The 25099-nt window shown below is 34.7% G+C and overlaps 2 protein-coding genes across 2 annotated transcripts; both read right to left on the bottom strand.

The window, feature by feature from the left end:
- Positions 1437-11512, bottom strand: LOC109840983 (short-chain dehydrogenase/reductase family 42E member 1). The gene is made up of 5 exons (XM_020409822.1): positions 11186-11512; positions 5286-5628; positions 4904-5172; positions 3491-3690; positions 1437-2089 (listed from the first exon to the last, which is right to left on the bottom strand). Exons 1-5 carry the CDS (start codon positions 11373-11375, stop codon positions 1652-1654), a joined length of 1440 nt encoding a protein of 479 aa, XP_020265411.1. The 5' UTR covers positions 11376-11512; the 3' UTR covers positions 1437-1651.
- On the bottom strand, positions 13300-23008 carry LOC109840982 (RNA polymerase I-specific transcription initiation factor RRN3-like). The gene is made up of 16 exons (XM_020409821.1): positions 22737-23008; positions 21895-22267; positions 21037-21141; positions 20880-20951; positions 20691-20762; positions 20369-20602; positions 19509-19619; positions 19320-19430; positions 19101-19214; positions 18144-18212; positions 17858-17964; positions 17060-17143; positions 16875-16971; positions 14469-14588; positions 14116-14300; positions 13300-13802 (listed from the first exon to the last, which is right to left on the bottom strand). Exons 2-16 carry the CDS (start codon positions 22018-22020, stop codon positions 13526-13528), a joined length of 1884 nt encoding a protein of 627 aa, XP_020265410.1. The 5' UTR covers positions 22021-22267; positions 22737-23008; the 3' UTR covers positions 13300-13525.

Below are 25099 nucleotides of genomic sequence, written 5' to 3'. Positions count from 1 at the left end.
AATATTTGCCCCACTTGATATTCAAAGTTGCTTCGGGTTAATGCAAATTTTCTTCCCAGGATACAACAGAAAATAAAAATTCCAGTAAGCAAATCTGGAATTTTCCTTAATTCGTTGTGAAACAAGTTTGTAATATCACAGAAGTTTTTGATAGAAAAGATTCAGAAAAGAATTGTTCATAGATATCTGAAAACATAAACTATTTATAGGTTTTGAAAATGTGCTTCCAACAGTCACAACTTTTCAAAACACCCCTTGGAGCAAACAGCCACTTTTCAACAGTCACTTGTCTTTTCATAATTTTTTAAAATTCAAAATAACATTTAAAAAAAATATATATTCAATATATATAAAAAAATAGAACATTATTCGCGTCAAAATCGCGCATTATTCACGCTACCCGCACGCGGGTTTAGAAGCCTATACTTTGATCCATTATTCAAAGCCCAATAAGCATTCAATGCTTTTAAACCTCTAAAAGAATATTCAAAATTCTAATGTGGGACTATCTTGTGTTCAAAATTCTAATGTGGGACTATCTTGTTTTTTACAAACAAGAGCTTTGCTACAGTGACCCAAAATATGGGATCGATAAATGAGACAAGTGAAGTGTCCCCCTCCTATTGGATAATGAGTTGGCCATCATTAATGATGGCCAACTCATTATCCAATAGGAGGGGGACACCTCACTTGTCCCCCCTATTGGTCCCATATTTTGGGTGCTTAAAGAATTTTTCTACAAACAAATACTAACATAAAAAACTACAAAAAATGAAAGATAGTAAAAAACTTTGTCAAAAACTAAGTAATATATATATATAAAAACTATAAAAAGTAGAAGTTACTTTTAAAAACATCTCAGATTTCTTCTAAAAACATCCTTTTAAAAGCAGGAATATTTTCATTAAGCCTGTAAAAAAAAGTTTTACCAAACACCATTTTTTTCTACTTCTTAGCAAGGGGCATTTGTTTCCAAGCCCTCATCCTTTTATTTTTTTTTACTTTTTTACTCCTCTACAAGATGAATTTACTATCGTAACACTTACACTAATTTGAGATTTGGGAGGTCTAATAACAACTTCAATGATACGAGGGACCTAATAGCAATTTCAATGCTTTGAGGTACTAATTTCAAACTAACCTAAGATTTAGGGAATTTATAGCGATTTCCATGCTTTAAGGGATTAATTAAAAATATGAAATATCTAAGTGATTAATATAGAAAAAACACTTTTTTTTTTGTTTGTATAGCAGCTAGTATAGCTAAGATAATAAATTCAAGCGCCTACGCAAAACCCTGGGGGGAAAAAAAGACACAAGAACAATATTTTGGTCACTGACTTCCATATAATTGATATAATTCACTAGTTTGCCAGGCTAAGAAACATACTCGTCTCCGTAGGCGAAGGCAAGACGAAGGACCAACACTTCTAACATTATTCTCCCCTTCTTGCTCACTATATAATCCTCAATCCATAGAAATTTCCCTTGCTGCCACTGAAACCAGTAGCAGAAAATACAGTACCCGATTTGAACTAATCCTGCACTTCATAAGCATCACAATTGTACAACGTAGGTTACAAATACACTCTCCTGACATTATACCACAAAATCTATGGTAAACAAGCAAGCAGTTGTCCTGCGATTGATATCAATTACTTTTTGCTCTCTTGAGAAGAAATCTCAAGGAGAAAAACCCAAGAGCAAAGGTCTGCCAAAACCACCCTAGAGCGTTCTGGGGATCCACTCTTCTCGCTAAATACCAAGCATAAATACCCTCACCAACATGACAAGCTACTGCTGCAACGAACGCCAATCTAGTCATCCATAAAGATCGGAACATGAACATAGAGAGGTTATATACCCACTTCACTGGACCGAGAGGCGGGAGAAAAGCTGCACAGAATAATGCAAACATGCCGAAGAGCACGAGGAACGTTGTGAATATAGTTGGGCCTTCGATTTCTCTCCTCTTCCTCTCTTGCCAGTATGAGATTGTTTTGGAGAGGCCATCACTAGGGCTCACCATTGGGATATAGCCAAGCTCCTCCCTTGCTTTCAGATAGGAGAAGTAATGGGTAACACCAATCTGTATCAAAAAATCATTACAGAAGTTTGAATACTAAGAATTAACTGTTCCACGTATGAATTGAAACTCAAAACAAACAAACATGAAGTAATGTTGTTTTTACTTTGCCAGAGTGAACACCATCACTGAATTCTTAAACTACGATTGACTACTGCCCACTGAGTTATATTTCAGGCAAAACTTTTCAACAAAATGAGTAGTTATGATCAGGATCCCATGCATAATGGACATCATGCCATAATTGTTATAGTTTACAAGATCTAAAGACTACATGGAAGTGAAAAGGAAAACTGGGTTTGGGATAACCATCAAGGCATTACATGTGCTAAAACTGAGAAAATGAACAATTAACTGAGCAGATAAACGCAAGCTTTTGTCCATAACAAAGAAAGAAATGAGCCCTGTGAGCTGGCAAGGGGGTGATCATATGAACCAAAAAAACACAAGAAGAAGAATGAAACAGGTAAGCTCCTTATGCTCACAATTCGAAAGAGGAATGACATGTAGAGTTTGAATAAGCAAGAAAAAAACCTTTCGGAAACGGGAAGAAGGCAAACAAAGAGGACTCAATCAGTTAAAAAGGTTTAATAGCCTTCCATAGCTACTAGTGGTGATCACGTGCATTTTTCTGCTATTCATCCGTATGGTAAATTAATGCAGTATGTCAACAAGTAATAAATATGAAAGCTTCACTGGTGTCTCAGCTCCTAATATGCAAGTTATTTTCATTGGAAAGCCACCATCATCTTTTACATAGTTAAGAAATAAAGATAGCCAAAAACTTGGAGAATTCAAGATTTACCTGCCAGTAAAAGGATTCAACATAAAAACTTGGAGAATTCAAGATTTACCTGCCAGTAAAAGGATCCAACATAATGAGATGTTCTCTCTATTTAGGATAAAGGGTTGGGTTGTCTAATTCCTTATTTAAAAGAAACAAAATTCAAATTCACTATTATATATTGCAAGTGTCTTGATAAGCTGTGAGAAGCTTGGAAAATTTGAATGCACATCCTAATAGGGCATCATAAATCCAAGAAATGATGCCAACATGACGAAAGTTCTTCCCCTTCCAGGGTTTTTCCGGCAAATATGGCTTATCAACCTTTTCAGTTAAGGAAGAATTTACATCAAATCCATCATCATGTACATTTGACAGTTTTAATACTTCAAACGGTTCGAGAGGAACTTTGAGAGAAGCACTTGCTCGTGATAGGGTGGCCAACCAACAATGGGAGGAATTCTCTCACTGCCTATTAGTCTCAACAACTTGAATTTCAGTTTGCATTTCATAGGCAGTAACAGACATCTCACAGACTCACATGATCACATCACATAATAGTTTTTCTATATTAACAAATAAGCAGTCATGCCAAATATACGGAAGCAAATTTATCTCACCTTATAAACTTCGGCAGGAAGAAGAAGAGGCCCAGGAAGCCAGCGGCAGTTAAGCCATGGATATAGCAGCGTATATATAAATGCAATTATTCGAGACATGAATAATGCATGTTTGACATCCAATGTAATCTTTGGCAAATCATAATCCAATTTTTGAAGAAGAGGACTAATGATAAAGTCAAATGTGTTGACTGGTGCCCCTGAAAATAACCAATCGCCATATCAAGATATATTAAGATAATCGGTTAATTTAATGTCCAAAGATATCAGTTCTCAAGTATAAGAATCCTAGCTGAACAATCAAGAATCTACAACAGACAGGGAAACAATAATGACAAGGATGCCTGTATTAAGATCACTGAAGCAAAAGGAAATTGAAATGGCATGTGAGAGATAAATGATATTAGCTATACCTTATTCATCGTGAACAATATCAAAAGTTAACATTACCAAACCCTTAAGCAAATCATGGAATGAGACAGGAAACACATTTTTATATGGAATCGATTGAAATCTTACAGCAACAATCTTAAAAGTCAGGAAAAAGTGAAAACCAGAGTATTGGGAGCAAGTGGCGAAAGATAATAAGCTGTAACTCTCTGTTTGATTGCGAGACTTCGTGCTCTGCTTGATGCATAATAATGAATAATCACTAACAACCGAGGATGCATGTACTAATCTTCAAAGGAGATATCAGGATTAGAAGATAAAATGACGCGTGAAATTAGTGGTGATTCTTTGCCACTCAAATAGATACAGACCACAAGAGGTGATTCTTTCTCACTCAAATAGTTACAAGAAGCAGTGGAACTAGGTAAGTCAAAAAGTACAGTGGACGATTAAAATAAGCATTAATTATTATAAAAGCATATCAGTAAATGTAGGCAGCTTAGCTGCTTTCAGTATGGAAACGACATGCATGCTTAACTGCTGGTAAGAAGCCGACATAAAGTAATCAGAACTCAATTTAGTGTGGAGCCAACAGTGCAAAGACAAACTAAAACCTTAGTCACTGATTCTAGTATATATTGCAGGATGCTAGAGCTGGCTGTCCATGTCCGCTATTTGACAGTGGCCTCTAATCCATTGAAATGAAGTCCATGTAACCAAAAGCTTTTTTATATTATAGGAAAGTTACCGATTCCAAATATGTTTTATCTTCCATGATGAAGAATTCGTATTAAAATGCATTAAGTGCCAGCAAGTACACACAAAAGTCAAAGCTATATCTGGAAATCTTTCCAGGATGAGCGTGATATGACTGGAGCTTTGAATCATTAATTAAACATTTGCAAAAGCATAGTGGCATGCTATTCACAAATAAAGGTCATCAATTACCATATTAGTAATTTGATAACAGCACCCAGGAAACAATAATCATACAAGGTTTTGAAGGTAGAGTTAAGCCATTACCATCACAAATGAAATATGCCTGGCCAGCAGCAATAGGATGTTTTCGACCAGGAATATCATCTAATAGCCCCATGCTTGCCATTATCAGTGAAAGCACGAGGTTATCCACATAAACCCAGTCTGTCTTAATACTTGAATCACCAACATTGAAGGATAAGAGACCCATCTTTGCAAGGGAGAGTATCCTTGGCAGATGCCTCTCCTCACCTGGTCCATAGATGGCAGCAGGTCGAATTGCACAAGTATAAAGACGAACTCCACTATTATTCCTAGAGAGATAACAGCGATGGGTTATAGCTTACGATTTCTAAAGAAACGCCATTAATTAAAGATGTATTTCATGATTCAAAACAGAGGCACATAAATTGGAAAAGAAACTCACCTGGATGGGCGACCATTGCTTTTGAGAACAAGCTGCTCTGCAACAGATTTACTTTGACCATAAGGATCAACATGTTCATCAAGGGGGAAATATGGCAATGATTCATTCCCGTTTACAATTTCCTTCCCACCAAAAACTACATTGTATGTACTCACGTAAACAAGCCTTTTGATCCCAGCCTCATGACATGCATCCAATATATTACAGGTTCCATTTATGTTAACCTGGTCCACACGTCCTGCTTGGAGCATTTCTTTCCCTGACATGCCATAGGAGGCAAGATGGAAAACACAATTTGCCCCACTTAAGGCCTTTTTGACATCCTTTTTCTCACACACATCCCCTGCAATATTTAGATATATGAGAACCTAGGTACAAAAGATGCCTGAATATTATACCCCTTCATGGACATGGTGGACAAGACAAGGCAATCATCCCAAATTCCAGATACGAGAATGCGCGCCCGCGTGTGTGTTTTGAATCTATGTATATTTAGCCCATAGAAATGTATGCATTAAGACACGCCCGCGTGTGTGTTTTGAATCTATGTATATTTAGCCCATAGAAATGTATGCATTAAGACATTATTCATGTATTAGAAGCCTATAATAGATAAAAGTTGGAAGCCTATAATAGATAAAAGTTGGAAGCCTAAAATAGAAAAAAAACAACGTTAGGGAACCGTTAATTTCCTCAAAAAGAGCCACATGATATTTCATATTTTGCATACTTCTGAGGTGAACAAAGATTTCATACATAGTTGAACTCGGAAATAAAAGCACATGCATGACGCAGTGATAGCAATTTTCTTTTCAGTGAAAGGGTCCTACCTATCATTTATAAAAATAATAACGCACAACAAGCATTTTAGCTGGTTTAAGTGGCTCTATTTCTGTCCAACTAAAAGATAGAGCTTAGGGGGGTGTTAGTCAATTGGAATATTTTTGCTAGAAGTGGAACAATTTTTAGTATGAGATAAATTTTCGAAGTGGGATATTTTAGTGAGATAATTGGGAGTAATTTTTTAAAATGTGATATTTTATTGGGAAAGGTGTATACTTAAGGATAATTTTCAATGAGAAATAAGCATATAAGTTGTGCATTTTGATGACAAGACTACTATTTATATATTTTAAGACTTACTAATAATAATAATTATTATTATTTAATTTAGTGTTAAATAATCTTGAAGAACTATTGGCTAGACTATAGGATACTGTTATGATATATTATTATTATTATTATTTATAATATTTTGATTTTTTGAAATTATTGTAATACAAATTAAGAAATTTTTTATTTTTTTTCTCTTTCTTTTTCGATCTGCTAGACATCACTCCATCATCTCTCAATTTTAAATAATAAAATTTTAAATAAATAAAAACATGATTTTTGTCATTTTTAGATTTAAATTAATTATACAATTCTAATATTTAATAAAAAATGAAAATAATATCAAATAGAAAGGTAAGAAGAGATGTGATCTAATCTTATACGGTATAGTTTGAAGATATGGAGAGATGAAATATGAAAAATAAAAAAGCAAATAAGAAAGTTCCTAGTTTTTTACCACCCAGTTCTAATTTAAAAATTGGCACAATTTGAGAGACTAGAACTCTCTCTTTTCTTTATAAACTAGTTAGATTGCACGTGCAATGCACGTGGTCGAATATTATGATTATTTAAATTAATAAAAATAGAATAAAAATAAAAGAGAAAATAATTTTTTTTGCGGGATTAATTATCAACACAATAATTTTTCTTTCAAATGAAATATTATCATTGTTTCCTTCAATCAAGACTGTCGCCACGTGAGTTATAAACACATTGATCTAATACAATATCTTTGTTTATTAGTATTTTAAAGTCTTTAAAATATGGTTGATCATTCAATTCGCGAAGGAATTTTGCATATGAATTTACTTGCAATATGTCTATTAAATTTTTAGTTGTGGTTTGACTCATATTCACATTAACTTTTAGTTGTGATTTCACTCATATTTACATTATCTAATATTCTCATTCAATTTTATAGCTCATTCTCCATACCATAGAAGTAAAACTGAAAGTATGAAGAATTATTTTCTTGCGAAATTAGAGCAGGAAGATTATGATATATTTTGCCATGTACTTTAAATTAAAAAAAATCTCTTTGATGCAAGGTCTCTATCAAATCTTACTCCAAGCAATGTGAATGAAAAATGCTATTATAACCCACTTGCTTGGAACAATTATATTGTATATAGGACATAACAGTAGTCTCATGTATTTTCTGGTTCTGACTGCAAAACACGCAAGAGTGGTAGTCCTGTGTATTTTCTGACTTTAATTACTTTTGTAATTAATGTTCTCTAATTACACAGGACTATTAGTACCGTGTATTTTAAAGATGATTTTTATACAAAATCGACCTCTTTGTTGCTATGCTAGTCTTGATGGTGTGGCAAAAAAAAGATCAATTTTGTTAATTATTATGTAAAACAGTCAATTTTGCTAATATTTTTAAAAAGTGATCTTTTTAAAAGTTCTCCTAAAATAAACTATTAATTCAAAATATGAAATTGGCAAAAAGACCTAAATATTCTAGTGATTAATTGACTCATAAATAGGAAAAATAACAATTAAAATAAAAGTATATTTAAATTGAATCTAATAAGACACTTCACAGAATGAATCATGAAATGGATCCAAGAAATTATTAAAAAGAATTAAAGAAACTAATTTAAAAAATATGAGATCGCGGGATAGAGGGAGAGAAGACCTCACCGACATGAATTTTATTTCTCTTCGAGCGTGACAACAAAATTGGTGGAGAATGAGCAAGGAGAAAAGTGAACAGAATAGGTGACAAAGTGGGCGTGCTTATATAAATAGGTTATTAAGATATTCGTCCTGAAATCTTAAATACATACATGTTAGTCCCTAACATTTTTGTAATTGCTCATTTACAATGATACTCCTATTCAGTATTAAATCAATTTTATTATATAAAATTATATACCATTATTAATAATATTATAAAGTATATATATGGAAACCTCGATACTTATAGCCAGTAGTTGGGCTCCACAAAAAAGGTTAACTTTACATTGTAGTTTGCTATTGGTAATACTGTTGGCAATGTCATTACCTTTCCTCTTTATCTTATTATTCATAATTTTCTGATATAAGTCCTCTTTTGCTAGTCACTCAATTGGTTATATTTTATTTTTATAATATCAAAAATTAGAATATTCTTTTCTGTTTAAAAAGTATTAACATAATTTTTTTTAAAATATATACATATAGTAGCAATAGTATATACTTCAGTTCAAGTCAAATATTAGTTTGAAGCTATTTAGAATGAGGTCATTTCTACGCTAGAATGGTGATATAGTGATTACATAATCCAAAAGTCAAAGAAAAATTTCTACAAAGAAAAAGTAATTTAATATGTCAAATTAACAACTAATTTATAAAATATACATGAACAGTGCAGAGAGCTATAGAAAGTAAGGCATGTATCTTCATAAAAAATTTATAGTGAGTGACCAATTACTGTCGTCCTAATTTAAGTATAAATAATTATTATTTTAGTTACTTTGATACGCGTAATTATAAAATAAATCTCAAGTAAAAAATAGGAATTAAAATTGTATTATCCTGTAGATAAATAAATAAATATAATTTAAAAGTAATAATTTAAATTATTAAGTACCAAATATTAGTTCATGTGAGAAAGTAAAGTAATCTATGGTTTATATACCTATATAATCAATCAATTAAACGTATTAAAATTATAATGACCACAGTTAAAGTTATATGATGGGTTCATATTAAATATAGTTTATAAAAAATGGTACATTAAACTCAAAAACCTTTTAACCACTATATAGATTATTTAAAATTTTTGCATGTATAAACTATACTATCTAGGAATAGTAATGTGCACACTTAATTATAAGCCTAATACATCTTCAGAACGACTTACTCTTCAATATCATTATTAATTGATGTATATATGCATTACACTAAAAACACAATAAAAATTTAGAAAAATATAAAAGAAATACCCTCAAAAGTTTTTAAAATTGTAAAAACAAACAGCCTAAACTTTTATAATTTACAAATACACAAAACTATTAAAAATTATATTAAAATCAAGGAACTATAATTTTTTTTGAAAAATTTTAAACTTTGGAGGGGTAATTTTTAATGTACTAAACTTTAAGTTTGTTTTTTTATTAAATTTCAAATCTAATAGATTTTTAATTAGTTATGTTCTTTTTAAAAAAGTTATGGGTAATATTGATCATGAAATTTTTTTCCTAAACCTATACTTTTAAAGTGAGTATGATATTTTTTTTTGTAAATTTTTTATTTTCTAGGGGTTGCTAGTAATTTTGTATATTCATTTTAGTGTCTATAGGTTAGAAATTCTCATGGTGTTTTTTATAAATTATGAATATTAGGTGTTATTTGTAATTTTAAGACTTATAGGCCTTTTCTATACATTGTAAATTGTTTATAAACTATTTATAATTCATGTATTTTCAATTTACTAATGAGTTTGAAATTCTCAGGGTGTTTTTTATAAAATTTGAATTTTGAGTGTTTGTTTGTAATTTTTAAAACTTTAAGGGTGTTTTCTATAAATTATATATTATACAAGGGATATTTGTAACTCCTATATTTCTAATGTACTATTAGGTTAAAAATTATCAGGATTTTTATAAATTTTACAATCTTGAGGGTTTTATCTTACAATTTATAAAAAATTTAGAGTGTTTATTGCAAATTTTATAAATTTTTGGGGGTTGTTTGTGTTATTTGTAGGTTTTTAGTGTGTTTATAGGTTTGAAATTTTTAAGATGTCTTTTACAAATTTTGAATTTTAGGAGTTTTTTGTATTTTCAAAACTTACAAGATACTTTCTCTAATGTCAAAAACTTTTATTTTTTAGCTAGCATATATTTTTCAGATTTTTCACTGAATTGAAATAAGTAAAATTTATAATTTTTAAGATGTTTTAATAAAATTTTGAATTTGTTGGGGTGTTTTTGCAATTTAAAAACTTAGAGGGTATTTTTTACAAGGTTCAAAAAATTTAAGGTGCTGGTTAGCATATATTTTTTAGATTTCTCTGCAAACTAAAATAAATAAAAGATTTAAATTATATCAAACATATCACCTTTATCCAATAACATGTTAAGTCTCATTATTGATAGGATAAATCATTTAATTATAAATTTAAAGAAGATAGGAAAATTAAAATAGATTAGGATAACAATATAATATTTAAAAAAAGTTAAGGGTAATATTGACCATAGAAAGATTTTTCCCAACTCGTATTTTTAAAGGGAGTATGATTTGACAAAAGTGGGATACTTTTTTACCATTATCCCACTTCTATTTTTTATCCTGTTCTAGTTGACTTAGCACTGTATAGTTTTCTTCTAGTTCTAGTTCCAATAATAACACTATAAAACTTGTCCTACAAATTATCTCAATTCTAGTTTTGAGTTCTACTTGACTAACCCCTCCAAAATGATGTAACTTTAAAGTGATTTTTCAAAAATTTTAGCTAAATCAGCTAAACTGGCAGCCTTGTCGAATCGCTAAGCTAGTTATCTGCGACAAAACTTGCGAAAATGAAATTCATACTCAGAATAGTATATCTCCACATTATTCCGCTTCTCATTGTGGATTAAATTGTTCGAGTCAATGGAGCTAGTCATGTTAATTGAGATAAAATTTTGGGAAAATTTGACTTGAAACTTACCAAAATGTCTAAAAATAGACAAGGAACAAAGAATAGGCTTTCCAAATCACTCAACCAAAATATTCCTTAAACCGCTGCACGAATGCTAAATTCAGACAAAATTTAATATCAAGAGGGGTAGAATGGGGAAAAGGGAGACCTCTGATCAACTGGACGCCGGCTTTCTTGAGCTCGATCGACCAAGGGGAGGAGGGCCGAGGATCTAGTGATCGGACCTCGTCAGCTCCTCTCCTCGCTAACTCCAAGCACAGCGCCGACCCCACGAACCCTAGACCTCCGGTGACGACGAACTTTTTCCCTTCAATGCCCTCGTTCTCGCTGAAATGCATTCTCTCTCTCTCTCTCTCTCTCTCCCTCCGATTTATTCTCAAGTTCTTCGTTTTCCCCCGGGCAAGTGAGCTACAGGGACTCGGATCTAAATTATAGAGAGCCGGTCGTTGTTTTGTTGACGAAGGTAGCGTATCGTCGGCGTATCCTTTGGAAAACATGGAATGACCATTTTGTCCCTGAGTTTATTGGGTGAACAAATTTTCGAATTAAACCCATTCCGATTTTTTTTTTTAAAAAAAAATAGACTCTATCTTTTTTTAAATTACGTTGCTAAATAGTCGGGATCGTCAACACCGACTATTTAGGACCCCTGTATAATCGACGTTACTAAATAGTCGGGGTTGGCAAACCCGACTAATTTAGCATGTTTTCTAATTGGTCGGGGTTGGGAACCCCGATCAATTCGAAAGCCTTTTTCTGATATAGGGCACATGTATGAGACCTAACTACGAATAGCTGGTAGCTCACAGCAGACAAAAACTTAGTTAAGGAAAAGGACGTTAAAATATCTAGCCCTCCAGCTTTTTAGTTCTCAATTGTTTAAGGTAAGTGGGACAGAAAGTACCTTTTTTCTCAATTGTTTAAGGTAAGTGGGACAGAAAGTACCTTTTTCATACCTGCATATCTTATTTGTAGAGAAAAAAGTTTAGAAAAAAGTCTTTCGAATTGGTCGGGGTTCCCAACCCCGACCAATTAAACAGTGTGCTAAATTAGTCGGGGTGACTATTTAGTAATGCGATTAAAAAAAATCGGCCCGCTTTAGGGCCACGATGCTGACTTGGCTCCAAAGTGGGTCGATTCTTGTAAATAAAAAGATAGGGTCGATTTAAAAAAAAACGGAATGAGTTTAATTCGAAAATTTGTTCTTTATTGGGTTGAAAGGGGGTTATTTAGATATTAGTCCGTTATATCTTCCAAAATCCCATAAATCCCACGAATCTCAGTACCTGCTGACTGGTGCTTCAAAACGTAAAAGATGCCTGCAATTTGGTCCATCAATAACTAGAATACGCTTAATTAATATTTTTTAAGAGTTATTTGCAATGTGACAGTCTAACCTTTACACTTTTATTAAACTTTTAACGGCCCAAATATTTTTGACATTTTGATGCTCCAGAGTTTACAACTTTCATGACTTTGATACCCCAAAAAAATTTTCCTAACATTTTAATACCCCAAAATTTGCTTATATTTAAATTTCATACCACAAAATTTCCATCTTTTGGGAGGGAAAATATAATTGAAGGGTACTTTTGTTATTTACAGACCAGCAAGATCCCTTGGGACCTGAGGGACTAAAGAGCAAGTATTGAAATTTGAGCCATTAATTTGAAATTATGGAAGATGTAAGGGACTAATATCTAAACAACCCAGCGGTTTTTGGGAAGTACATGCGGATGTGGGATTATCAGTAAATATTTTTAAGTCAGCACGGGATGCATGAGTCGGATTATCCTCTCTCAATTAATGTTTTCCTTCCACAGAAATCAATTGGTTAAAATAGTATAAGCAGACTTCTCCTATAAATTTCAGTATCATGATAGCGATTAATATCATGAATTTTGAAATATAATATTATCGGCATGCAGTAACTGTAAGCAATAATCAGCATTGTAGACACATTTGTTCCTATAAATTTACATTATCAACGGCACGTAAAATTTTACATCCACAATGGATCTTAAGAACACAAGAACCAGCTGGTTATACTTCACAATTGGATAACAAAATTGTTTATTTTAGCACAACTCACGTAAAAATCTGACATTGAAACACTTGCTCGATATGATCGAGAGACAATAGATGGATCTAAACATGAATCGCTACCCTCCATGACTGAGCTCAAGAAACAATTTAAGTCTAGAACAAAAACTGCACTTACACGATACATGCATAAAAAAAGTCCCAACAGGCGAGAACACCTGGAGCAATATCCCACGCATAATATTTACTTCGGCGAAAGTATAATCTATATCAACTGAGAAATAATGTTGTATCACTTTACAACTGGGCCAACAAATTCAATCCTCAAATCCTAGGAAAATAACTTACTGATTTTACAGTACAATAGCCATACAGTTCCACTGCAAGGAGTATTCTCCTTTTTGCCAGAATGTGTGAATGAATCAAAACACAAGAGAGGTAGATATCAGTCTTCAGGGCTCATAGACGGTCTAATTCTGGCAGGCATTCGAGCACCATTATGAAGGTTACCAGCCATGGGGTAGTGGAATGCAGGCTTTGGAGTTATTGACATCCTGCTCAGAGAGAACTCAATTTCATCGTCACTCTCGCTGTTGGATTCAAGGTTGTCATGTTCAGCATTGTCATCTAAGGCATCAAGATCCTCGTCCTCATCCTCACTGTTGCAGTTGCTATACGTTGTCTTCACCATGGACCAGAACTCGAAGTTTGGCCTCATGAACCTAAGGAAAACCAGAGACATTAACCGCATGCTAAAAAAAAAGACAACAAAGCCTTTATCCCGACTTTTAGGTTCACGCCTCAGCTACATAAATCATATTCTTCCATTCAGTTTTGCTAAGGGTTATGATGGGGTGTGATGAACCAGTGCTTGTATAATCACAATCTTAAATGCATCCAACACTTGAATAATTAGCTTAGTAACCAGGTATTTAGATTTAGGTGTCAAATCCTAATTCCTAATAAAAGATATAATGAGTCTAGGATAAATTCCAAAAGGCGAAAATTATAATTAGCTGGAAGCATGAAAAAAACCTGTCTGATTCTTTCAGCAGATATGGGTCAAAGGGAAAGAACATGTCCAGCCTTTCTATCCCTCCAAAAGCCTTAGAGAACTCAGACTCAAGTAGGTTATCATAGGGAAAGCAAGTAGATGTCTTGAACAAGGAAGCAGCCTTGGCTTGTCGTAAGAATTCATGTACTATTGTAGGCAAACACACCTGTTAAAACACAAGCAATTAAACACAATTATCCTAGATTCCTCATCCGAAGGATATGAACTGTGACAATACATTGCTGATTTAAGAAAGTCATGTAATTCTGACATTGTTTTAGTTTGCTCGAAATCAGTTTGTAACAAGTATTAAGACCATTTCATAGAAAACTACCTTTAAAGGTTCCAATGAGCTACACAAGATGGGCTCGAGGGGCAAATGAAATAATAGTGATCTGAGTTGAGGGATATCCATTAATTGTCTCATGCGAAAGCATAAAATATACATCACAGCCTGCAAGATGCAAACAAACCAAATTAGTTTCTAAATGACTGAGGTTAATGCACGCTAGGTTGCAAATGCAAATGCAAATGCAAATGTCACACAATAAATAATGGAAAATCGAGGCAAAAGTGAAGGTGACCATATCAAGCAAGTGGCTAGATCACATTAACACGAACACGATAGCTGGAAAATAACAATAGACAGCACGCTAAAAAGCGAAAGCGTAGAAGGAGCTCTTATGTCTACAAGTTCACAATAATAAGATTGGCTATTTATAGATCAACAAGAATTTTTTTTAAGTATTATTAACATTACAAGTCTAACAATAACACTTGCAATTAAATCGATTTGAAAACAGATCATAGGTCCATAGCAATCACCAAAGCAACGGATGAAATAAATAAGCCACAGACTAGATAACTTTTACCGAGTATAGGCATAAGGAAAATTTGTGACTAGGCCCCTCTTTAAGAATCTTCATTTGACCTAACCCATTGACCAAAGCCAAATGTGTCTAAACTTCTTTTCCAACTTTTCCTTCTTGCACCCCCTTTTATTTTCTTATCCCTAAAGTACCCTCATCATCTTCTTCTTCCCATCCTTCCCTCCTCATGTTAAAAATTTTCCTCCATTCCATTTCCTCCCTCCTCTCTCCTCCGTCCTATCTCTTCCCTACTCCCACCTTTGCACTCCTCCGCTGTTCTCCAACTTACACCCTTCTCTCTTTTATGCCCATCTCCCTCTTCCTCTCTTCTCCACACAAATTTCATTCTCCTCTTTCGTCGCTCCTCCATCAAAACTCTATTTTCATCTGTCATCCTCCACTCTCTCTCCTCCCTCCTCTCTTTTCCATCTCATTCTCACATTCCACCTCCTTCCTCCACTTACATCTCTATCTTATTTCTCCCTCTTACTTCATTTCATCTCTACATTTCTCTCCTCTCCTCTATCCTGCAACCACGACCTATGACTCAAAGACCATCACTTTTGCTTAAAACGGAACATTACATTTTTTTTAAAGTCACGTCAAAATTAACACATAACAGTTAAACCTAACACCTAATAGTTAAACTTAATACCCAACGGTTATACTTAACACTAACACTTTAAAAGTTAACTACTAAGCTTTAAAGTTAACATGTAAGCTTTGAAGTTAACATGTGAAATCTAAGTTGAACTAACAATTAAGCTTTTTCACCGTCACGCCATCTCTTCTGCCATGTTCTGTTTTTCCTCAACCATCTCTATTCTTTTTTCTTCCACAACCAACATCGTATTCCTCAAAGGTCATCTCTTTCTCTAAGCGACATTTTTTAGTGTTAACGTTAAAATTTGAGGTGTTATCTTTAAATTTTTAGTGTTAACTTTAAATTTTAAGTGGTAAAATCTTTACTGGTTTTAAAGTAAAACTTAAAATTGGTAGTTATTTAAGTTACATTCAAAATATAAAGTTAAAACTAAAAAATGTTCATTTAAACCAAAAGAGACGGACTTTTGGGGATGCACCAGTTTTCGTGGAAGGACTATAGAGTGAGAAAAGAGGAAAGATAGGTAGGAGAGGCCGTGGCGACAAAAAGCTTAATTATTAGTTCATTTTAGACATCACATGTTAATTTTAAAGATTACTTGTTAACTTAAAGCTTCAATGTTAAATTTAACATGGCTTTGAACTCTCTTCGAGTAAACTTAAAATGGTAAAGAGTTAAATTACTAGAATTTTTTAACTTCAGCATAACTTTAAGAGATGGTCCCTTTAAGCCAAATGTGACAGGCTTTGAGTCACGCGACAGCGGTTGCGAAAGGAAAATCAGTAGAGATAGCTGCAAAGAGAGGGAAAATGGCTTAGAAGTGGCTATAAAAAAGATAATGATTGAGAGATGATGAGAAGAAAAAGAAGGAGAATGCAATGGAGAATATGGTGGTGAAAGTGGTAATGGTTGAGGAGGTGGAAACATTTTTCACTGGTTCAAGAGAATAAAAAGGAGATGAAAGGTTGGGTGAGGGTAGTTTAGAGACTATTAACTAAAAACAGTTGCTTTTGCTTTCTAATGATGTGGCAACATGAAAAGGCGTTTTTCACGTGAGAATGTATGTCAAGGAGGAAAACACAAGGAAAAAGGTCGAAGGGGATGCAGCACATGCAGGCTCTTAAAAAGGGTCCTAGGCACAAATTTTCCTAAAAATAGTAGCAATTTGACAGCTAAACTTACAATTTCATGCAAAGTGTGGTGCTTACATTAAATCAAAATAAATAGAACCCAGCAGTTAAGTTGCATATGCAATGTAATTTGTTACCTGACATCCAGAATAGAACACTCGATGAGCTTTTGGGTACACTACACTTTCACAACCATTCCGAAATTGACAATACTGAAAACACCACTCCACTAATCTGAATCAAAGACTTCACGTTACTAATTATCCAAATGAAGCACAGTGACTTGTACTACAAATATCTGTAGAAAGATAAATCCTCTGACCTTTTCAGAATGCTTGCCACCAGAGAAGATGGGACAAATTTTGCTCGAGATAAATAACTAGCAAGATATGAAACTGAACTCATTCTGCATCCAGAGAAAAAGACCAATAACTGTATCACTACAATGTCTCGAGGAAAAAGTATATAACTTTCAGTCACGTAATGACTCCAAGAGTATCAAAAGCATGTATAAAAGTTAGATAACTTCAATATTTGGGTTAATTTCACATAGGACCCTTTTTCTCACTGGATCCCCCACATGATTTGCAAATAAATAAAATTTTCTTGAGAGAAAAAAATCCAAAATCTGGAGGGGATGACTGGTATAGAGAGGGTGGATGGGTATGAGAAGGCAGGTCGAGAGACGAACTAGGATGGAGTTTCTTTTGCAAATAGATCCACAGGGTAATCTCTCTCTCTCTCTCTCTCTCTCTCTCTCTCTCTCTCTCTCTCTCTCTCTCTCTCTCAGGTTCGGTTGGGGAAATTATATGCCTATTTTGAAGCTTAGGGATAATAAGTGCCACAACACAATAATACCAGGGGTGAAGATGCAACTAACGCTGCTTATTAATCCTGATCAAAGATATAAACCATAACTTTTCCCCACTAGATGACTGCACAGGCAATGCCCATTCTGATGTTTTCCATCATTTAGTGGATCTGGTAAATTTAATCATTAATACCAGATTGGACAGATATCTACTTGGTTGGAGAGCATTCTTAAAAATCTTAAATAAAGAACAATAATAGCGGAGAAACTGAAGGCATCAGTCACTGTCAGAAATCTCATGAAAAATACCTGGAAGTTGGATCTTCGGTGTTTGAGACAAAAATATCTGTAAGCATAACAGCAAACTTCAGGCCACAAATTTCAGGATCCAGAGAACATGCATAAAACATCACAAACTGCAGAAGATAGAAACCATGTCAAACTAAGATTTTACAAGCTGAATGTTCAAGCTATCAAATGCATATCTAAGGCCGTATAAGGAAAACATGTGAACTTCCAGCTAATACAAATACAAGAAGTAAGAGTTCTTTGGACACTTTGCCACCTATACAACAATATAGATATTAAGCAATACCTGAACAAACTTTGACTTGTATGCATTCATCACGGTCCTCCGAAAGCATTCCGCAAGTGTGTCAAAAACCTTTTTGTGATCAAAGAAAGATGTCAAGACACCATAGGACAATAAAAGAGATGCAATTTTTTGAGACGGACCAAGTAGTGGTCATTGAGAATATCCAATATATTCAAAAAAAGATATTTTCAAAAAGTGCGCCTGAATGTAAAATCCAAGTTTACTTGGAATATCAAACTTTAGCTTCTTTTTTATTAACACTCACTACAAGGGGGTTCACAGATGCATGAAGTAATTGACATTGCCAATGAGCTAGTGGATGGCATAAAAGGTGTCAAGTTTGGCAATAACACAACCAATATCCATGTTATTCGATTATGGATCTGGTACAAATTACTCATGAAGCAATATACATTCAAAACAAAACATTTATACACCTTATAAGAATAGCTCTAAGTATAAACATCACAGAGAAAAAGTTGGTCAAGTACTAGTTTATAGGAACACATCAAATCTGAAGGGGTAATTTGCCTTGCTAATACAGTTAGAATGAAGGACCCTAACCTGCAAATGCAATCAAAGAGCAAGGGCCCGTCTAACTCCAAACTTAGAACTCAAATCTCCCGCCAAGTATCACATGAGCACTCAAGGCTTCAAACAGTAAGCCATATCATAGAGGAGCCTTTTACATTGCAATTTTTTTTACACTTCATTGTCGTAAAAGTATAATAACAAAAGGGCATTACATGACTTGTCTATTTAAAGTTATATAATCTTTTAAAGGTCTTTAAGTTTCTTGTCATTCACTAAAAATCATAGCACCTAAAGATACAATTATATTCAGCATAACTTCAATGATGAACTACCACCAATAAAAAGAAACGATTATTTTCTTCATAGGCATATGAATATGAAATGTATTAATGAAGTGATCAAATTATAAAGTATTAGAATTACCTTCACCAAATGACCATCAGATGCACATGAGTCAAGATGTTCACATACGAGCACCATCAAACTGTCCAATTTATCGGCAAACACATTACCCTTGAGGATCTTTCCTGTTTCTGGCTGTAGAAAAAGGCCAAGGATCAGATTCCATTACAAGAAAGAAAGAAGAAAAACCCCACAGAGATATGCTAATAAAAACTAGTCACTATTGTATATGCAAATAACCTTTATACCAATCCCTGCACCATCATGAGCATTTTCCTCCACATCAAGTTCCATGTCAAATATGCCTTTATTAAGTTCATCTTGTGGAATATCCTCCCAATTTATATTTACCTGACATTCATTCGTAAATTGATAAGTGTAAACTGAAAACCTAAGCCTACAAAGAATTAAAACAGCAATGATACTTACATCTAGATCCACAAGCAGTTCCACCACCTTTATCAACAATGTGCTTCCAAGAAATTCTCCGATTTCATCACTCTCCAATCCAAGCATGCATTCCACAAACATTACAAGCACCTACAAGAAAAATATAACACGATCATACCTAACATACGGAGGTTCTAGGCAGCTTACAGAGAGCAATATGGAGAGAACAAACATTGAACTACCAAAGTAGAACTAAATTCTTGCATCTCTTTCGACAAGCTTACCTGAAGCCCTAAAATAACACAATTCATGAATTCAAGTAAAACATTAATTCATGCAAAGTTCCAAGAATGACATGAACTGGCAATGAATTTAATAGTTTAAATGTTTAATTTTATAAAAAATAGGCGTTTTCAAATTATTTACCCATGGCAGAAATACAACAAGGAAAACAGTAAACCAGGTAAAAGCAGGATGCCCAGAACATGTACATAAGCTTCATATTCCAGACAATACAAAAGAAGTCATTTTCGCGTGTTCCCGTTGTATCAAGTATCCTTATTTTTTTGTTTTTTTTTCTTTAGTTTGCTTGGCTTGCCTAGTTGCTTTGACTGTGTCTAGTACACACAAGGGACATTTTACACGGTCCAAGCAAAAGATATTCTCATGTAATTTCCAAGTCTTGCACAAATTAAGTTTCTTGCGTCTTTGTCAAGAATCTGGAAATGTCCATTGACTCTGAGAATATAACAAAAACAACAAAAGATGGAAGGCTAGCAACACCAGAAGGAGCAGATGAGATTCTCGACAATCCAAACTAGTGATGGACCATAGAAGAAAGAAAGATGGCCTAAAAACAAAAATAGAAAACGGAGTAACAATTAATGCTTCCACAGTACCTCTTTGGGGTCAGTAGTTCTTGGCATCTTTTTATCAATTATTTCCTTCAGCATCATAGGAGCAAGAGGCACCAAATCAACAATATGATGCAAGGCGACATAAAGCTCACCATAAATATTTCTTTTTTCTGCAAGCCTTGGATGTGTGTTGTATTGACGTATTCTTTTAGGCGCCATAAAATTACTAACAAGCATGTGCAAGCAACTGTTCAAAAACTTGTCTGGTACAGCAGCCTGATGAAACATAACAAAGACAATAAAAATTTTGCATTACGTTACACAATGGTCACAAATATTTGACTGCTATCCGAAAAGAACATACCAGGCTAATTATCAACTCCAATATTGCTTTCCTTGTCTCATAACCATAGTTCCATATGCACAAGGAAAATATCTGGAGAAAGCAGTGAAGAAATAGCATTCATAAAGGTAAAACTCATAGTCATATATCTTTAACATATGTTACTAGAGAGGTAGTGAAAGGGACAAAAGAACTTGCTTTCAAACATACATTACTCAATAAAGAGGTATGAAACGCAACGTCCATCTTGGAGATGGCTCCTGTGAGTGCCTTTAAAGCTGTCTGAAAAACAAATAGCATGATGTTAGATCCCAAGAACAACTTCCAGGCGATACTCGAGAAGAAAAACATGAACCTGACAGCATACCACAAGCAATGCCTCCTCTTCAGGACCTTTCCCTGGTGTTGGGTCTACAATGCTAACTAAATTGTTATACTGATTTCTATCACTTTGATCTACCATATTATATGCCTGGAAAGACATACACAGTCCAAAAAAGAGCTTTAGCAAACACTATAGTCATAAAGCACAAAACATAGAAACTTCATCTACTCTGAGAGTAATTGTGGGGTTATATAAACATTATATCCAGCTCAAGTATAGCCAGTTGACCGCTTCATCCTTTTCTCATTGTTCAGCGGTAAAACTTTTATAAAGTTAGACAATGATTTAAAAGGAAATTGACAGCACAACCAAACATGACCTTTAAGTTATAATTGATTCTATGACACCTTGATACCAGCACTTGGATTTGGGATTAACTAATTAAAGGACACCTTCCAAACGGGAACTAAAAAATGGAGATTTCTATAATGGCATGTTATTCATTAGCAATTTCTCATATTCAGATTAAAGCTCTCAATTTTCATGCTATAGAAGGATGGGTTTGATCCCCGATTAAGGTCTCAAAGCTTTTGATTTCTTTTAATATTTCAGTTTCCTTCCGTGTTCCCGTTTCCAAACAAATGTAACATAATCATTGAAACCTCAAGAAATAATTTTGGTTCCCATCTCTGAAGCTAATGAAAAAACAATAGACACACAAAAAGTTTATCAGGAATTAAACTAAAAGAAGTTTAAAAAGACAAACATTTAGCTTCAAAATAAGTTCCTTGTCCAAAAGTTCAGCACTGCTCTCCAAAATTAAGCTAAATTAGAATCTAAGCTAAACGACGAAAGATATAAGCTTTGCTACCCAAAAGGGGGGAAAATCAAAACCCTAACCATGGCAACTCCAGTGAGAGCTTCGACTACAGAAGAGAAAGCCTCTGCATCACTGAAATCTCTCTCCTCTCCATCATCTTGCACCTCCATGGCAATGCCCTCGTTATCTTGCAACTCCATCCCCATACTTCTGGCAAATTCCGAATTCAACTGATAAAACTTTGCAAATTGATAAATTATTAAACTCGCCGCTGTCGATCAATCGGAGGCCTTCGTCGTCGATCGATCGCCTCCTCGAGCTGGGGTTTAGTCAGCCGGAGCGTGAAAGAGCAAGAGGGCAACGAGAAGAGGGCGCTAGGGATTTTGCGACTCGCGATTTGGGTCGGGTTGGATCTGTTTAATTGGATCCGATGCGAAAATTTCCGGTTTGGACCTGTTAGAGAGAGTATTTATGTAAGTACGAACAAAATGGGCTCGCACATTAATTGTGACCCCCTAAGTTTACTTGGCCCAAATTAGATTTTTCTTATTTCTTGGCCTACTTAACTTTTCAATTAGTTGTCTCGTATGTAGGGGGTGGAAACGAATCGAATTTGAACGAATAGTGCCTTATTCGAATTCGGCTCAAATGGCACTATTAGTATTCATGTTCGAATTCGACTCGAATAATATTCAGAATTCGAATTCGACTCGAATAATATTCAGAATTCGAATTCGCTTCGTTTAGTTGTGTACGTGTTCGATAACTATTCGCCAACATTCGATTAACAATATTTCATGTTTTGATATCAAGTTATTCATCAACTATTCGATATCTGTTCGTTAACTATTCGATCAACAACATTCGATTAAAAATTTTTGTTTCTAAATACAAAAAGGGAAATCAGGGCTGGAACTTTTACCGGTGGGCGTCGTCGCGGGGAGGGAGGACGGCGTCTTCGCCGGAGGAGGGCGTCGGAGAGAGAGGATCGCAGGTCCTCGGAGAGGGAAGAGAAAGTCGTCGCGGGGAAGGAGGAGGGTGTCGTCGCGGGGAGGGACGACGGCGTCGTCGCGGGGAGGGACGACGGCGTCGNTCGCGGGATCGCAGGTCCTCGGAGAGAGAGAGAGAGTCGTCGGCTGAGAGAGAAAAATAGGTATTCAGTTGGACGGAGGCGGAAAGGGGAAGGGATGGTGAAAACCCTAGGTCCTCTAACAAGTCTATATTTATATATAAGGGTAGAAGTTAGTAATAGATTTTTTGATGCGGAATATTTACAAGTCTAATTAAAAGAATTAACATGTAAAAACTTATCGAATAGTTAATAATCAGCCAAATCGAATAAACCTTTGGTTAAATTTTATTTGTTTATAAGCCGAATACTAAAAAATGTTCATTTAGTATTAAATGAACTGTCGGATCGAATATAACCGAATATTTGGACGAATATTAGCCGAATTGTTTATTAAATATTTGGTTCGTTTCCACCCTACTCCTATGTAACTATCTACTACTTCTTTTAACTAAAGGAGAACAATGAATGAACAGTAATACATCTTTGGGCAAACATATTTTTTGAAAAATTCCAACTCATCTTCGTACTCTCTCTCCAAACTTTCCTCTTTACAACTCACGTTCTCCTTGAAAAAAACTTCCCACGCTATTTGAACATGGGAGCAGGGCCGGCCCCAGGGGCAGGCGGGAGAGGCCTGCGCCTAGGGCCCCCAAAAAACAGGGGCCCCCATGTAATTATATATATATATATATATGGAAATTGGAAAAGTAAGAGGATTTTTATGCAAAAGTGTTAGAGGCTATAAATACAAAAACGAAAAACCCTTGGTCTCTCCGATTTCCGAAGTGGCCGTCTGATCGCCGACCTCTCTTCTTCTTCTCTGATTCTCTCTGAAGTGACGTTTCTTCTTCCCGACTCCGTCCGGACCGTCCGCAGTCCGCCATCTGCGCCTCCTCTGGCCGGCGACTCCGTCAAGGTTACAAGGTATATAAGTATATTTGAATAATTGAATATTTCTATAATTCTATACAGATAACAGACTATACTTAGAATAGAATGATATCTTTGTTTCATCACTTCATGACCTAATAATACTTTTGCTTTGTTATTGATTCTATACAGCACGAATCTGTGCATAACATTATTAACATACATGAATTAGTTGTATAAACAAAGTATGAATCTGTGCATAACATATATGAAATTATGAAGCAGACTATACTTAATATATTTGCTGATTAGTGATTAATCAATTGAAACAAGAAACCATAATATGCATACAGGATGTATAATCAAAGTGCGGTACCTGAACAATGAAAATCAGTAGCTAGTGATCCATACTTAAAATGATTGCATCGTGTCCCAAAAAAATCTTTAAGTCCAAACTTTGTTTTTGTCTATTGAATAGGAAGAAGAGATAAAAGTGCATCTTTTAGGATTCAGGCGTGTTGATCTGAAATTTGTTTGAAGTTAAACTATTCAAATTTTTCAAGGTAATTTTATAACTTTATAAATTATAATATTTGTTGATCTTATGTATTTTAGTATTTGTATATAATTTTTTATGTAGGCATCCCTAAAGTTACTTGGGTGCAACACTTTATTTTTTTTTTTTTAAATCTTGAATATAGGAGGGCCCCTTTAAGATTTTTGTTCAAGTTTTTGCCTAGGGCCCCCGAATGCTCAGGACCGGCCCTGGTTTCACAACCCAAACCACGTTCACCTTGAAAAAGCTATTGTCGTCATTCAAAATTCAAGCATCATTCTGCGTTCTTTAACAGTACACTTTTTTGAAAATCCTCACGATTTTCTCTCTTCCTCTCTCAATATTTCTTCAGAAAAAGATTCAGAAAATAAAAAAATCGCTTCTTTTTCTTCGAATCGCTTACTTCACCCGCCTCTGCTGCAGTTAAAAAAAGGTGATATTTTTGGAATCCGAGGAGGAGCAAGGAGATTGCAGTAAAAAAACAGTCAAAATTAGCGAGCTTAGCTTACGCACGTAAATAATCTACTACATCTACCGATGGAAAGACTTCATTCATCGCACCAACGCAACCCCACATCGGCATATCGGACATGCTGGCGATCTCATTAGCCACCGATCAACACAATCCCTATGAAACGAGTACCCACACAGAGGAAGATTCCGGCACTGATCCCCGTCCCCAAACCCGTCCAAACAAACTGAGCAATCCACCGATGACTCCATGACGATGGCTAGGGTTTGGGGAGCGGTTGACGATGCGGCGGCGGCGGCGGCGGAGGGCTCGGCC

Source organism: Asparagus officinalis, chromosome 5 (genome assembly GCF_001876935.1).
Source record: "Asparagus officinalis chromosome 5, Aspof.V1, whole genome shotgun sequence".
Taxonomy (NCBI): Eukaryota; Viridiplantae; Streptophyta; class Magnoliopsida; order Asparagales; family Asparagaceae; genus Asparagus; species Asparagus officinalis.
Note: the sequence above shows the minus strand (reverse complement) of the source record. Positions and strands in the feature narration are given on the sequence as shown.